At 39.3% G+C, this 17082-nt stretch overlaps 1 protein-coding gene across 4 annotated transcripts in view; it reads right to left on the minus strand.

The window, feature by feature from the left end:
- Positions 1-690: 690 nt before the first annotated feature.
- The window catches only part of ST8SIA6 (ST8 alpha-N-acetyl-neuraminide alpha-2,8-sialyltransferase 6), a 47867-nt gene continuing 31475 nt past the window's right edge, over positions 691-17082 (minus strand). For 2 of the 4 annotated variants that reach the window (XM_069776178.1, XM_069776198.1), the window contains 3 exons: positions 16843-16935; positions 13408-13880; positions 691-8477 (listed from right to left, as the gene is read on the minus strand). In XM_069776178.1, coding sequence (XP_069632279.1) covers positions 13412-13880; positions 16843-16935 — 562 coding nt within the window. In that variant the 3' untranslated portion in view covers positions 691-8477; positions 13408-13411. Of the gene's footprint in view, positions 10756-13407; positions 13881-16842; positions 16936-17082 lie in introns of all 4 variants that reach the window. The other 2 variants (XR_011323232.1, XM_069776189.1) reach the window with 2 other exon arrangements.

Here is a 17082-nt window from a genome sequence, read left to right on the forward strand (position 1 = left end):
AAAAGTAAATGCTTTGAGGGAAAATGCTTTCTCTGAAATTCATCTGTTTGAAATTTGTTCACTGCAAGTATCTGTGTAAATTACCAAAACCTATATTAAGAAAAAACATAAGCCACCAAAACGTGTCTAGAGGTCTACTAGGTACACATCTTCTAGACATGTACTCACAGTCAGTACTTTATATGAAAAACTTTTGTATCAGTGGTTTTAACATTTTCAGTTAATCACTGTTTTCAAAGTGTTCAGTTATTTTTAGAGATAGTTTTCAAATTTAATAGCTATTTTTAGAGGAAAACGGCAACAATTTTTGTTTCTTGTTTGGTTCCTTTCCTTGTTTGAATTTTCTTCAATAAATAATTAAAAAAAATATTTCAAGTCATTAGAATTAACAGAAGAAGATGGTTAACTGTGTTGCCATACAAGAACAGGAAAGACTGAAATTTCCTGAAGGTATTATTTAAGCAATATGTACTTATACATGTACCAATGCCCCAACCCCCCATACCTGTTTTTAAGCACAGCTTGCTTTATTCCTTGCACAGTTTTAAGGAACTGTCCATATTTCTACCAGCAGTTGCTAAAGCTACTGTAGAGAAATCAGACTAATGCATTTTTGTACGCTGCTGTGCCTCAGAAGACATATTTTTGAGTGTTAAGTCTCAGGAATTCAAAAAAGAAACAAAATCACAATTATGCCTAATAATTCTTTATTTCCAAACAGAAACTGCAAAAATATTCTATTACAGAACAGGTAACAAGTGCAGAATTGTAAGTACGCGTTATAACCGTGAAACCGTTGCCTCCTTGACAAAAAAATCATTAGGCACTTAAAACATGAAAACAAAGTACAAATTAAATCAGCCATAACAGATGACTCAACAATACAAATTCATCTTGGTTTTCTGTAATAAAAGCACACACACGGTTGAGGGGCTTTCTGTGCCTCCTCCTAAATCCTGCGCACGGACACTTCTAAGTTACGCTGCACACATTCTACTCAGACAATATCAAGTTCACATCTGAAAACATAAGTTCAGCACTGAGAGAATTTGAGAGAACCTTTTTGGAAACAGCAGTAGCAGAGCCTACACTAGCAGCTTCACACAGAGCTTGGCGCATGTGGAGGAGCACAATTATACCAGCTCCAAGGGGGGATAAGCTCTGCTTTGACAATTGCATTGAAAAGAATGGAACCAAAATGAATGAAAACAATACACATTTTAAGAGACAATGAAACCTCTGGGCAAAAGCTATCATGGAAACTTTATGGCATTACATTATGACACACGGAACAGTTTCTTAAAAGAAAAAACCATGCATTTGCCATCCCTTAGGAGCAGCCCTGTGTAGAACCTTCCACCTATCTCCTCACTTGCAGATCTTGAAATAAATCAGAAGCAGAGGTGGCCTCTTAGACCCACCTTAAAAAGGTAAATCTAAGCAGCAAGTGTCCAAATGACTAACAAAAATACCTTCTAGAAATCAGTCAGATACCCTTAAAAATGATTTTGCATTGTATCACTGTTTTTTTAGGTGGCATTATGTGACTTGGCCCGCAGTTTACTCTCATAGCATAAAATATAATGAATATTTTAAATAATTTTTATTAGACACTTAAAGAAAAGAATATTAAGAATATTAACGTAAAGAATACATATGAAGCTACTATATAAAATGTGCATATAAAACATGCAGAAATGTCAGCTGATACACTTCCATTTCACAAGAATTTAAGAATGGGTTTGTACCATAAGCACTAACAATAAATATACCAAGAAGGAGGTGTTTTTAGGGAATCATCTCACAGCTGAGCCAAGAGCTCAGAAGCCTAACAGGTTGTTGAACTACAGACTTGCTGTGAAGAATCTCATCTTGTCAGGGACTAAAGTGAATAGTGAGGAATTTAAAACCAGCAATATTGTCTTAGACTAGACTCTCCTGTCACAACCATTAGCGTGTTTCACTCTGATGGCCTTGCCATGATACCATGAATTCATAGTAGGATCATTAAATATTTCCATCATGCAATTGTCTGAGTTTTCTCCCTCACTGGAGAAAAAAGGGATGAAAAAAAGACAAGACACAACAGTACTAGGTGCAGCAACAAATGCCAATGTATTGCTGAAGCTACTCCAGAATTTAGCAAAAGACAGATTTGACTGTTTATTTGATGGCAACATGAGGATGCCACTCCTTCTTGTATTTAACAGCCAGACTGTTTTCATGCTTAAACCAGTATTTGCCAACACCTGCCACCAAAGGGCAGCTATTGCTCACACACAGAGGGACGGGACGTGAGCTCAGTTATCACACATCACAGTACTAAGTTTACTCCTTGGTCTACAGCAAACCCAAACTGATGTACTCCCATCGTGTTAAGCTCTTGTCATATTGCATGAATTTGCTCGACACTGAGAGCGCACTGACAGGCTGCTACCCCAGCTGGACTAGTGCACCGTAACCCAGTAACCCGGGGTCGTTCCCCTGGTGAGGCAGCGTTCCCAGAACAGGAAGGTATTCTGAAATGCGACTTTATGAAAGGAGACCACTAAATAACAGCAATAGTTCCTTTGTTTAGTGGCATGCTGCAGATCGTTTCATGCTCTACTTGACCATTATGATAATTTAGAGCCAATTAAGAAATACTTTATGAAAATCTGAACAAAGCTTAATAAATATAAATCTGCCCACTCATTGTGCACTGTAGCTGAAAGGCCCAAATGATTTCTACAGAATACCCTGAGAGATCAGCAGCCTTTGAAATTTGGCTCAGAGAAGGACGATGTTCCTGCCCAAAATGACAGAATTCAAAATCAAGAGAGCCAGGCTTTATATGGTAAAAACACATCCCTTTGTCACCGTTCTCGGCTAGCAGACCTAGAGATGAAATAGATCAGCTGAAGTACCACAAGATGAAGGATTACCTGGCTGTGAATATTTCAAACTAAGAAATATTTAACGAACAAGCTCATGTGTAAGAAGTCTACTGCTTCAGGGCATGCAACAAGTGGCTATCAGCTGTTTGAAATAAAGCTGTTTCAGAATAAAGCACTCCACAGAATATTCCTTGGGCTTTATCTCGCACAGACTCCTGTACACAAGTGGACGTGTGCTTTGTAGACCCAAAAGTCCGTGGAGGAGCTACTGCACGGAAGTTCAGGATCTCACTCTGCAGATTTGTCACATGACAGCGAGCGACAGGACAGAGAAAGATCTCCAGGTCAAATGTTTTTTAAACCTAGGTTGCCATGTCAGAGTGTAACTCCACCACAGAGTCTGTGCAGGCTCAAGATCTAAGTGATCAATTAACCCAGACCAATTAACTGATCCAGATATCTGCACTGGATAAAATCAAGTCATACATAACAACAGGAATATTCTGCTAGGAATTTGGGAGCCCACAGAAGGTGCTAGGTCACCTAGATCATTTAGTTTCTTTTCCTGAATCACACAGGACAGAGAATTTCGTCTTGACTCAAGCACGGCAACACATCAGACATCTCACTACTGTACAAAGGAAAGAGAACCAAAGTGAGACTAACTGGTCTCAAAACCGCCAGACCTTGCACAGCTCTGTTCTCTGCAGATGCTGTTTGAAGTGCTGGGATTAGCAGAGACTGAAAGCATAGGCGTGCTGAATAATGAGCAAGTTTATGCAAGCTTACTGTCAGTGAACTGAGAAAATAGTGTGTACAGTCAAAGCTTTTTTTTAGTTATCATTTCTGAACCTGCTGGTGGTGAACAGCTTGTTAAAATGACTGTAATGGGAAAGGGAGAAGGGGGAGCAATAATCAACCAGTGTAGGTACCTAGAGTCCTTAGTGTAGGTACCTAGAGTCCTTAAGCACCTTCTGTCACCAGAGAGAGATGGGCTCCTGCCCACCAGAGCAGCTGCTGTGCTGCAATCCTCCCTTGCAGGAGCCCATCTCTCCCCTCTGGCCACGGAGGCCCCCAGAGCTGTGACCTTCCTGAGGTGACCGAGGTTTCAGGGGACCACTGGGCCTGTCCAACAGCCGACACGTAACAGACGGCCCCCATTGTGTCCTTACAGTCCCACCTGCATGGTCTCACCCCCTCCTTTGCTTTGAGTCTGAAATTCCTCTGGCTCTGTTGGCATGAACCAGTTTTCTCTTCTTGTTGCCATGCTAGGTTTTTGCTGGCTCAGTGTGTCAAAACAGCTCAGTGTAGGATCAGACAGGAGCCGGAGATGGCACGAAGGAAGGGGTGCAGTGCAAGAACAAGGACTGGACTGTGTAGCCAGCCATGACAGCTTAAGTCACTCTGGAGCTACAGCCCAAATTTAGCACCTCCAGTTAGGCAATGTAAATATCCCACCATGCTGACTTCCTTGTGGTGTAAACCAAGCCATTTAAAATATGTTTTACTATGCTGCAAGCATAGCAGTGTTTGACTCATAGCCATACAAACTCCCTAACAGACACTAAACAGGACTACATAAGGCCCCGCAGGGCGAAGAGAAATAACCAACTCAAGGCAGCACTGGATCCTAAAGGAAGATGCAACATTAAAGATTCAGAGGAGAAAAAGGAATAAAAGCAGCCAAGCAGGCTTTAATCTGATGGTGATGTGAGGCAGTCTTGTGCAAGGACACTGTCAGCCTCTGCAAAGGTACAGTGGAACTATTAGCACGTTGTCAGTGTTTCTATCTTTAGAAAACTATTTAATCTCAATATTCGTTCCACAGCATGTGACAGCACTGGAGGCCCACAAACCCTAAAAATGATTATTCCTCATGTGAAGTAGAGGGAATGAAAGGCCCTTCCTAACCTTTGGTCAAGAATCCTTCATAAAAACTGCACTTGACTCAGTCTTGCCAAAGTGTCATAAACATCTCCAGCCAGGTACAAAAACCATTTATTCATCATTAACCTGGCACAGATGTAAAATAAACAAGAAATCACAGGTGTAAAATAAATAAGAAATCGCAGATGTAAAATAAATGAGAAATAATTTATTCAGCTACCTGAGAAAACATCCACTCCCACAGTGAGTGTACTTCAGCAAGTCTTGATCAATCTGACTGTATCCTGTCACACAGAAATGCCACTATTAACTTGCCCAGCCTGTAAACAAATTAACACGACCTAGCCACCAAGCACACAGCAGCAGTAGCTATAATAAAGCCGAGTACAAGGTCTGTGCTTCTGAGTGAAGTGGATGCAACTAACTTCTCATAGTAACTTCATGCCTGGAGCAAGGCCTGAGAAAGCTACGTTAAAAATAGGTTCTTAATCTAAAGTCTAACAGGGTATATTTTTATTCTATGAGGAGTTAAGAGTATTTGTAGATAGGAAAGGTTAACAATTCCTCCATGTATTTATTGTCAGTCCTGTGCTCCACACAAATCACTGTCAGCTTTGAGACCATAGAGAATCAGGTCTCCAGGCCAATGGCAAGTGTAAACTTCACTGAAACAGCACTAAAAAGTCAAAGTGTCTGTCCATGTTACAGAGCTTTCTGTTTGCTCTCATTTGTGCGTGCTACATCACTGTCCTTCAGTTAAGACCTCTTTTCATTAAGGAAACTAGAATAGGTTTCTTCTTTTCGGCTAAAGTGCTCTTAAAATGCATTCCAATAACCTTTCCAGCTATTAACACATGTGTGTTATAAATAACATGGCTGCACAGAAATAGTCCAGACACACAGTAACTTCAGCTCTTTATGGTGTGTCATGGTACACTGTATATACATTTATTCACTGAGATAATACAATACTGTGCTAACTAACAAACGCTTTTGAAAAACGTTGCTTCTCCACTGCAGGTAAATTTCATTTTCTCCTCTCCACATCTTCTATGTACACACAACCAGGTTTTGCCACTTCACTCATGCCGAGTAGTTAATTTAGTTTAATCTGAGCAACGAATGATACCCTTTGCATCATCTTTACATGCACACAAAGCACTTGCAATTGATCTGGATACAATGCAAGATCCTCTCAATCTCCAAAAGATGTATTAATTTTTCCAAGTCAAACCATGTACCTGCTACACAGCCAAGATCATCTCATTGCACTAAACTAGACTGGAATAAGTTACAGTCCTTGCCTGAACACAGGTGTGTCTCTGTCTCTCTGGATGAAATATGATGTGGTTCTCCTCAACCTAGGCTGTTTGCATCACCCAAAGGACAACTACATCACTTTGCACAGCTTCCAGCTACAAACACTCAGGGACAGTCTACGTGAGTGATTTATGGCATAGGAGGAGCTCTTTTGGGAGCAAATTTGTCTTTGATCTATAACTAGGGTCTTGCAGTAGGCAATCATCCATAACACTTGTAACATGGATGCAGGGTCTTGCAGCAGCCAGCTCTCTGCACATGAGCAGCAGATGCCTGTGGCCAGAAACTGGCACAATTTCACTGCTGGTGAAGACAAAATGTGGACGTGTGGTGCTGGAACCACAGCAGATCACAGTAAATCAAACCTGTGTGCTCGCCTCTTTCAGTCACCAGCTGGGAACACAGATGTACCTATCAACTCAATTCTGATGGCTTTGTTTCTGTTAAAAGCCATACTGATATTCAGAGGCCCACTTGCGTATTAGTGGTGTCATTCAATGCCCCAAAGCACTACCTATTTTTTAAAAACTTCATTTTCAAAAATTGACTTTATTGCTGATATGTGCAGCCAGGATTTATGGACGCTTCTGCTTGGGTAGGAGTAGTATTGGATTCTGATACCATTATCTGGGAAATGGATCAAGATGCTGAATGTGTCTCAACTAACAGACCTGGAACCATAATGATTGATTCTAATACTTTCAGGATTATTTATGTGATTTTTAAAACTGCTGCAAGGTAAGCCTTCAAATATAACAACAATATAGAAATGCTCTTATGAAGTATCAGTTTAAAAGTTTTTTTGAACCTTATTTTATAAGGTTCAATTCATTTAAGTAGGATTTTTTTGCACATATAATCCTCAATGAGTGGAATATTGAATGCTCTTTAAATCGGTTGGGGATTTAATGCTACAGTGGCAAAAGGAGTTTTAGTAAACAAAATACTCGATAGTATCTGACTGTAAGAAGAGAAGGACACTCTATCTTTGAACCAATCATTCAATAGACTCTCAAAAAAGCCACTGAAACTCTTATTTTAACAGAAACTGGTTATTACAAAATTTGTTTGGTTTGGTTTTGTTTGGTTTGGTTTGGTTTTTTCCTTGCAGTAAAACATAAAAGCAGTAACTTACAAGCAGCCATAGCTAGGGCAACAACTGCTTGTCATAGCTCCTGTAAATGTTAATGTGATTCTTTTCATTGGGCTGATATTTCACTTTCTCTTGTTGCAGGATGTTGCTCCACAGGTATTCCTGGACCATACAGAAACTGAAAGCACAAGAACTGCATGGGTTTTAAATTAAGTGACTGTAGGTTCTTTTCTCATATATCCTGGTATAGGAGAAGAGCTTGAGGTTGATGTAAGAGGAACATTCTTCTAATAATGCTTCGTGTAGTTTCCTTATCTGTAGCCACATATTGATACGACAGATGTTAGGTGAAAAAGAAATAGAAGAAGTGATAGGTTTGGTACCTATCATTTTTCTAATGAATGGCCCATCTCGTAAGTCAGCCGAGATACAGAGCTGGGATTGCAGGCATGTCTGCAAAGTCATGCCCTACCAGAACTCTGGGGATTGCAGCATGGAACCTAGTTTATTGTCCTCGTTTGGAGCTGAACTGGACCTTAGACAGGAACACAAGCAAGAAGAGGGGTTTAAAAACAATTATAGAGCTCTGGTCCTTCAAACACTTGTTCACAAAATTAACATCATTCACATGAGTGATCCCATTAAATCCACAGCATTATCTATTGCCCACAAAATAAAAGCCCATTAAATCCACAGCATTATCTATTGCCCACAAAATGAAAGCCCATAAACCACTTGACTATCTCTAACCTGACGGATTTTTTCATCTGTGCACCCTGGGACAAACTAAGAATGACATAGCTCTGAATTAATTACTCCTCTGCAGCTCTTCTCATTACCTTTCTCATGTAGACAAATGCTAGTGTTTACAGGATCAAGTTCTCAATTGAAAATGTTCACTGCCAACTCATGCAGCTACCATACAGAGACTATTGCCTGTATCACGTGATATTAACAAAACCAGAGAACTTATGTAAAAATAGTTTAACAATACTTTAAGAAGCAAAACATGATGAATGTGCATATTGCCACCATCCTGAGATTGTGCTTTGCTACAATTAAACCAATAGTCAGGAGTTTCATAATTTCCCAAATAAATGTTATTTTGTATTTAAAAAAATGATTGCTCAAAATTCAGAAATGTAGCAGTCACTGTGTGAAAAAATCACTTTCTTTTCTCCCCAAGTGTAAAATATTTCTCTATTGTAATAATGCAGTTTAATGCTCACAAAATCACATCAGATCAAATCCAACACCGAACTGCTGAGATACACACAAATTGTCTCCTTAGGATGATCACCCTGGAATTAAAATAATAAAATATGTTATTGATATTTCTTGTATAGTAGGAAAACTGCTTGTTCTATTCAAAATAAGCCAATAGCTTAGTCTTCTGTGTATCCATTTCACCTTCTGCATCCGTTTTTTCATCCTTATTTCGGACTGGGAGTCTGTGACATTTATTATACAGCATCACAGGCTCACAAAATTCTCCTGGGTAAGCTAAACTGCTTGTGCCTGATGTAGCTCGAGCATCTGCTCTTTCTAAAGGAGGACTCCTTCATTTGAATACCCCCAGAACTTCTCACACTTACCCCACCTGCACCACCCTCTTCAGGCTTCCTAAGCTAACCAAGGCTGGGTGCAATCAGTTTCTTCTGCTAATCTGAATATGGATATGTTCTAAATTATATTATCTTACTCATATTTTGAAATAGCTAGAGATTGAAACTATTCTGTTTCTTCAACAGGCTAGTTCTGCTGTGGAAAAACAAAACCAAACAAAACTCTTCTAGATCTGTAAATACTTTTTCATTTGATTTGAAATCTAACATAAATTCTAATTTGATTTAATCTATATTTTTCTATTCTGGCAGGTTTTAACTAAACCAGAAGCAACTTATCTCCACTTGTTTCACTACTGACATTTTCTTAACACTAAAACTTAGTGGCTGAACACGAGCAAAGTGTGTGCTTAAAGCTATATGGTATGGGTACTAAAGCAGAAGACCTTTCTTTCAATTATTGTATACATCTAATAATTTCACGCTGTGTAATATTTGCCCAAGTCAAGGATAGGCTGAAATTTGGCTGCCTGACAGGAATCCAGAGGTGTCCTTATTTTCAAAATGTGGTATCATTTTTCTCAAGGTAATTAAAAGTGAAATGTGGGGCAGTTCATATTTCTCCAGCTACATTGAGATGCCACAAGCATAAAAGAATTTCAGCAGAATTTAAGCTCATGTTGGTATCCTACTGTTATAAATAGGTTATTTATAACAATTGTATTTATAAATAGGTTATTTTTAACAGTATTTATCACTTATTTGGATTGCAGTAACTTTCAAGGTTAAGAAAAAGATCACACACCTACAGAGTTTGGAACAAAATGGTTCTCTGATGTTAATTCCTGAGCAAGTAAGCAGGCAGCCCCCTGCTTTACAGGATGCTGCCCTACTAGCTCCACCTTGAGTGGAGGGCTACACTGCTGCTGTCTCTGTCAGAAATAGATGGCTTTTAATCATCTGGTTGGAATTAAAAAGCCCAGACCCAATATTTACTTTCCAGGTAAGATACACTCACCCTCAGTCGAAGTTTCAGCAGTTCTTACTCCCTAACCACCAGCACACCTCTGTTCAACCTGTCCTTCGGTCCTTCTGCTCGGACAATTGAACACTACTCTCTTCCCCAGGCTCAGGGAGTCTCAGTTTCATTCTTTCTTTCTATGTTATTTTCTGTTGACTAACTCCTCTGAGCAGCTGCTTGACGTTACTGTGCTGTATATCAAAGCAACACATACTCACCTTCCCTGCTGTTTCTTTCTAGCAAATGTAAAACCTGAGGGATTCTTGGTCAGACAAAATTTGCATTTTAACCGGGCTTCTGGGCAATGAAAGTTTTGCCAGCCTGATTAATTTATCATCTGACAATTTTTCTAATCAGATTTTTCTGTCTATTTTTAAATATGGATCAGGCCATTTCCCCTCCTTGAACCTATGTTTACTTGAAGCCAATGACATGCCCTTCAGGCTTATCAGGTTAAACCAATGAACAAACAAGACTTCCTTCAGCTGCAGGGCCATAGCAAAAATGATTTGGTAATTTAATACAAAATAATAAAGTTCATTATTTTAATTGCATTTCAAGATTTTGCTGATGTCTCATTTTCCATTTTACCATCTGTGATAGGTATGCATCTACTTTAGCAAAGACATGTACATGTCTGTTGAGCATAATCATAAAGGTGCAGGAGCGGATATTAAGGCAGATTCAGCACAAGCTCTACAGGGCTCTCATATCTGACAATTCTCTCTATCCAGTAAGAAAAGTTCACCCTTACAATGGCAAGGATGGTGTTTAGGAGCAATACTGCCAAAATGATTCATTGGGATGCAGTTATGCTCTCCCCATACTGTTCCAGAACCTGCCACCTGCTTGCAATATAGGTGCTTGCAGAAGAGCAGCTTCCTTCACTTCTTATTTACAGCAGCAACATTTTGTGTCCCAGTAATCTGTGAGGGAAGTTCTGCCCGAGACTTCTGTGGGCACCCAGTGGTGTAAGGAACCTTCAGCTACACACTAACAGGAAAGATCGCGGAGCAGGGAGAAGAACATAAAAGGGAAATTAAAAAGAGAAAGGAGATTGTTCAATTTTTAGAAAAGGTCATTTTCAGTGAAATATACTTATTATAGAATTTCAATTATCTCTAATAGTTGATAATAGTAGTAGAATGGTAGCTCATACTGAAAGCATTTAATTTATTTGGTTTTAAAGGGCTAACTTTTCTCTTTGTAAATGTAAGTGTAAATTAGGGCAGCACAACTTATCCTTCTCTTTGTTTTTTTCTTTACAGCTTATTTTGCTAATTTGGCCACAGAAGTGCTTTTCAGTCTGTCAAGCATGGACAGCATTAATTAACCCATACAGATGCTTAAACATTTTTGTGGCTTCTATCTGGTTCTTTCTAGATTAAATATTCATAAAGAGCTGCCTTTCATTTTCTTAGCTGGTGTAGTTACTACAATTAAAATTACATGGTATGTCTCCGGCGATTTATATTATAGGAGGAACAAATACAATTGAAACCGCAGGGTATAAACAGCTTAGCCACTAAGAAAAATACATTATGTATTTCTTAACCTTTCCAATATGCTGCAACTTTTTTCAAGCAAAAAAGCATATCTCGGCCACATGAAACTGCATACACATACACCTCCTCCTAGATCATCTCCTTCCATGGACTAGGAGAATGGATTCACTAGATGACTTCTAGGTCCCTTGTCACATGTTTTATATTATTCTAATTTTATATGAAACCAGCTTATTTTTCTATTTCTTCAAATAAACTGATACTGAATAAAATTGTGCCTTCTTGGTACTAGCAATCTGCTAGTTTAAAACTTAGCAGTCTCTGACAATGAACCAACTGTGAATGTATCTTTGATAGCATGTTTTCTAAATACCATCAAAGGATATTTTCAAATACATTTCAGAACCTAGCCAGAAGAAAAGCCCTTAGCTTTTGAACTTAAAATTTCTCGCTTGAACAAGATGATGCTATTTTAATTTATTTGAGTAATACAGTCGTAAGATTACACCAGTCCAATTAAAGCATACTGTATACAATGGTAGTTCTACTGTACATTTCACTTACTGTCATATTAACTTGAACCCCCTGGAAAAATAGAGTTCTGTGAAAGGCAAATCCAGCAACAGTATTGTGAGCTGGGGAATTTCTGAACTAGCTTAAAAGATGAAGAAGTATTTATACAAATTGGTCTTACTTTGTCAACAGGGCAAATCAAGATTGAAAACATGCAGTCAAATCTTTTCAAAGTCATCTGTAATCTGTACGTGGTAAATTGGCTCAAGGTCAGAGGCCAGACTCTGTGCTGCATTCCTCTGAGGCAATACACAGAAGGTAGAGGTCCAAGGGGGATGGGACAGTAAGAAAGGACAGAGCAAAGGGAATGACACTTCATCCTATATTTGTAACTCCCAGATTCTTAGCTGCCTCAAGGTAAAATCCTCAGCAAGATCTGCTATAGTGTATGGCAGCTTCCCCACTGCTGTCCACAAGCTGTTCCGCAGCCCAGGGCTGCGAAAGCATGCTGCTCTAAACTTATCTTTACCTAACAAGAGGGAACAAGGGCGCATACGCATGCTACTCCTTCATGGGGCAATCTTAATCCTTACTTTGGCCTCTGTATATATCTGGAAAGGCTGTGCCAGGATTAGGTGGCTTCTCTTTGTCCTGGTTTGGGCTGGGATAGAGTTGATTTTTTTTTCCAGTAGCTGGTATAGTGTTATGTTCTGGATTCAGTATGAGAATAACATTGATAACACACTGTTGTTTTCAGTTGTTGCTAAGTAGTGTTTAGACTGAGTCAAGGATTTTTCAGCTTCTCATGCCCAGCCAGCGAGAAGGCTGGAGGGGCACAAGAAGTTGGGAGGGGACACAGCCAGGGCACCTGACCCAAACTGGCCAACGGGGTATTCCATACCATGTGATGTCATGCCCGGTATATAAACTGGTTGGAGTGGGGGTGGGGGGGGATTGCTGCTCGGGAACTAACTGGGCATCGGTCGGTGAGTAGTGAGCAATTGCACTGTGCATCACTTGTTTTGTATATTCCAATCCTTTTATTATTATTATTGTCATTTTATTATTGTTATCATTATTATTTTCTTCCTTTCTGTTCTATTAAACTGTTCTTATCTCAACCCACGAGTTTGACGTTTTTTTTTCCCGATTCTCTCCCCCATCCCACTGGGTGGGGGGAAGTGAGTGATCAGCTGGGTGGTGCTTAGTTGCTGGCTGGGGTTAAACCATGACACTCTTGTAGATCATAGTATGTGACTGCCCTTAATAAAGCAATTCACAAAGGAGGCTGGTTCGTGGGAATTTATACCAAACCAAACATAGGCTGGTGAAGACACGTATCTGAGATAAGGAGGCAGTACTGATTGACTGTGAATTATGATGATAATATGTATTTAGCTATGCTTCCCATCTAAAGTTCGCAATTAGAAAACATTTCTCAACCCTGTGGTAGATTATATTTATTCAGGAAACTCCAACCTTTCACTTATTTATGAACACAACTTCATTGAGTGTAAGATAGAAATGTCTCTCTAAGGAAGAACAGACCCACACCGTTCGCAAAACAAGTTCTCCCTTGATAAATTACTTGAATAAAGACATTTTATGTGGTAAGAATGTGACCTACCTTTTTAGTCTGATTCACATTTACCAAACTGCAACTTCAAAATGCCTTTGCCATGAAGCTGAAGGATCTGGTTGTATTCTTTGGGCATTGCATGGAAACCTGGTTTAGGCAGCTGGTTGTCGTAATAGTGGTGGCTAATTGGCATCTTCTCTGTGGATTTTGAGAAAGGCCAGAAGCCATAGAGCTTCACATTCTCACACAGCTCAAGAGCAGCACTAGTGATCATAAAACCAGATGATAACCGGTAGGCTTTCACACCCTTAGTTCTCCAGAACTGGGCAAGACTTTTCAGATAAGTGGGGTGAAAAAATATTGCCCTTTGGGTTGCTTTGAACTCTTGCAGAGTGTGATATACTTTAAAAGAAGTGGCTGTGTTGCTTCTGAAGGAAAATGCTGGCAATAAAAGAAAAGCATCTCCATAGACCGCAATGTTCTCCAGAAATTCTGTTTTCTTTTCATTCAGTTTGTTGTATCTGCAAAGTACATTTTAGGAAAAGAGTGAATGGAATGTACTATTGATATAAATATTACAGACCAAACCAGCACAACTGAACTTGCATATATGAATTATGAACTCTGCTGCATCAGTTCAGCCTGTCTACATTGCAAATTTATACCAACCTGTTATATGTTGTCACATGTGTAGTTATGAAAATCTGGCTTTATTGTATAATAAGAACACACTTCATAGGATTGAACTGGCAACATGGGAGCTACTGAATTCACTGCTAATGAGACCAGGACCTGTTTACAGAATTGATCGATTCAAGAAATTTCAAAGGAGAATGCAAAAAAAAATTCCTATTTATACTTTCTCTGCTTAAAAATACATGCACTATGGTATGTACTGCATGCGTTTGTGAAATGTGTTTCTTACATCAATAGGTATACAATAACCTCTCTTCAAAATCTGGGTGTCTGCTCTGTGTGGAAATACAAGTATGCATGCGAGCAGTCTTGGAGTGTTAAAGATTAGTGCGTGCTCAAGTTTTGCAGGGTCTTAGTTGCTTTTGATATGCTTTTAAAATAGATGAAAATATAGGCATGTCTATTTATCTCCTTCGACTACAAAGGGAACACATGGAGATCTGTAAAGACTTAGAGATCTAACTTCACAAATGAAAAGGATTTATCCTCATATGCTTTGGTTCTCCAATAGCCAGGAAAGACACTTAGTTCTCACCATTGGATAATTCCATGCTCCCAAATATTGAAAAGTGAACTTCCAGAGTTATCCAAGAAGTGATACAAGACACAAGAGGGTCACTCAACTTGTTTCCTCTATAGATCTGAGTTGTCTGAATCACCTGAACATATGGTGCTCACACCCCCTTTGGGATTCAAAGCACTGAATACTCTTTTGTAGGTAGTTGTCTATCTGAGCAGTGTATTTTCACCTTTTAAAGGCTACCAGAGCCCACTTTTCACAAATGGCTCCAGCAGAAACTGGAAAACTTGGTTTTATTTCTCTTCACAACTTGAGTAGGTTCAAACCCTCTTCTCATGCAGCACTTCAAGACAGAGGACAGCAGCCACCGCCATTTCCATTCAAAACCCTCACGGAGAAGTTATCGGTTACTTCTTGCACAACTGAACTCATGCAAGGAGTGATACACCCCTTCTCAGCCTGAAGGGGTTTAAGCTTACAGCTTCTGCTACCCAGAAAAGTACTATTACCACCAGACTCTGAAACAAAATGAATGAGAGAGACTCAGCCCCTCCTATTGACCCTGGGCCCCTGTGCAGGCAAAGAGTCACACAGCCAAAAAAACCAAGAAATGCCTGAGTCTATGTCTAGGAAGCGTGGCTGAAGGGTGAACTTCTGGCCTCTACTCCAAGAATCTTCTCTTTTTCTACTCAGTGTAAAGTATATAAAGAGCCTTCAGGACAGAATTCAGATCTTCTTCTTCCTTAGCTGGAAACCTGAACAACTCAACCTCGTCTTGTTTTCCTTTCCAGCTCTGCCACCGTAAGGTGCAGTGTAGCCCAGCTCCATTAGGAAACATAACAACTGTGCTTCTTTCTTCCAAGAGAGTTCACCTACATTATACACCCTGACTGACACAGTTCAAAAGCTGATTAACCTTAACAATAACAACATTGGACTAACCCAGTACCCAAACACAGAATTAGAAATTAAAGTGAATAAAGTCAGAATAAAGTCTTCTGAGAGAAGAAACAAACTTAGTTCTGCTAAATGGTGCCAAATTGCTTCCTGCTACTCCTTCACAAGCATTTACAGTGTCCTCTGAATATTTAAATAATTAATTTTTTTAATTCCTAAAGTCTTCTCATAATCTCATTTTGTCCTCTCACAGGTTTAGCTCCTATTTCCTTCAGTGTAAATGCTATTAACCCTAGTGTGGTTTAATTTGGCTAAAAAAATGAGTGCAGCTGTGGCAGAACACTTTGATCAAGCCCAGACAAATTGTGCATCAGGTCAGTAGTCACCAATAATGCTGAGTCACCAGACAGGTTTCCTTCCTCATATTCTTGTGCAACCCCACTAACATCAATGAGCTAAATCTATTTTTGGGAAAGCAATAATTCATCTTCATTTAAGTCAAAAAGGGCTGGGTAAGCATCGAGGTAGTTAGTACTCACTGCATAAAATCAAGTTCTATCCTTGAATCAATGATAAATGCCTGTTAGTCATTTCTATGCTCACTGTACTTTTTCCTTCTTCCTTTAAAGGAAAAACAACAAAAAAAAGCTTTGCCTGGTGTTGTCTATTTGACAAATACAGATATGACAGACAATAAGATACAGTAAGATCAGTAAGCAGTAAATAACATACCACAGCAGTCCTTTTCATAGATAAGCTGCAGTTTCAGCCTGCTGAAGATGTCAGATTAGTCAGCCTGGCCTTATTTGATTTTCTTTTCATCAAGCAGGTGAAAAAAAAAAACTTTGCTGAGAAAAAAAGTGTGTGAGCAGCTTTCGTATGGTTTGAGAAAATGGATTACAGAAATTGGGCCTTCATTCAGGAAATAGCCTTCATCAGAACAGCCTCTAAGCACATTACCTAAGAACATGTGCTTACAGTCCTACTGATAGAGTCGGACACACATTTCCAAGCTTTCCTGATTTATGATTACAATTCCTTTCCTATGCTGGGGTCATGAGGGTCATGGGGGGAAAAGAAGAGGCTCGGGCTTGCAACCATCAATTTTACTCTGTCATAAATTGTGGCCTGGTGCCAACCAAGGCACTTGCTAATCTGGGTATTGCTGACTCCTTTCTGCTACAAAAAAGGCCAGGTTTAACAGATTTCTGTTTAGGCTGGTACATATTTTACATGGGAACTAAGTCTTAATGAAGTAATCTGCATGCACTGCTCTCTGTGCTGGTATCCCAATGGATTTCCAACAAAATCTAAATCATGTCAAACAATTATACAATATAGCACAAAAACAGATTTGCAGTAGTACTTACTTCTGAGCTATGATACTCGGATTAACAGTCACAAGGTTTGTTTTATTGCCAACATCTTTGCTAATGCTTCCCGTGGTTGGAGGGAGGTTACACCTGTAATTGAGAAACATTTACTTAAACAGATGTGCACCAGAAATGCTTTACAGTTATTATTTGCAAATTCCTCTCCTGTGCAATGACACTTTCACGTCAGCTCCCAGGGATATCTAAGCACTTTACAAATATTAAATAAGGCTTACA

Source organism: Haliaeetus albicilla, chromosome 2 (genome assembly GCF_947461875.1).
Source record: "Haliaeetus albicilla chromosome 2, bHalAlb1.1, whole genome shotgun sequence".
Classification (NCBI taxonomy): domain Eukaryota; kingdom Metazoa; phylum Chordata; class Aves; order Accipitriformes; family Accipitridae; genus Haliaeetus; species Haliaeetus albicilla.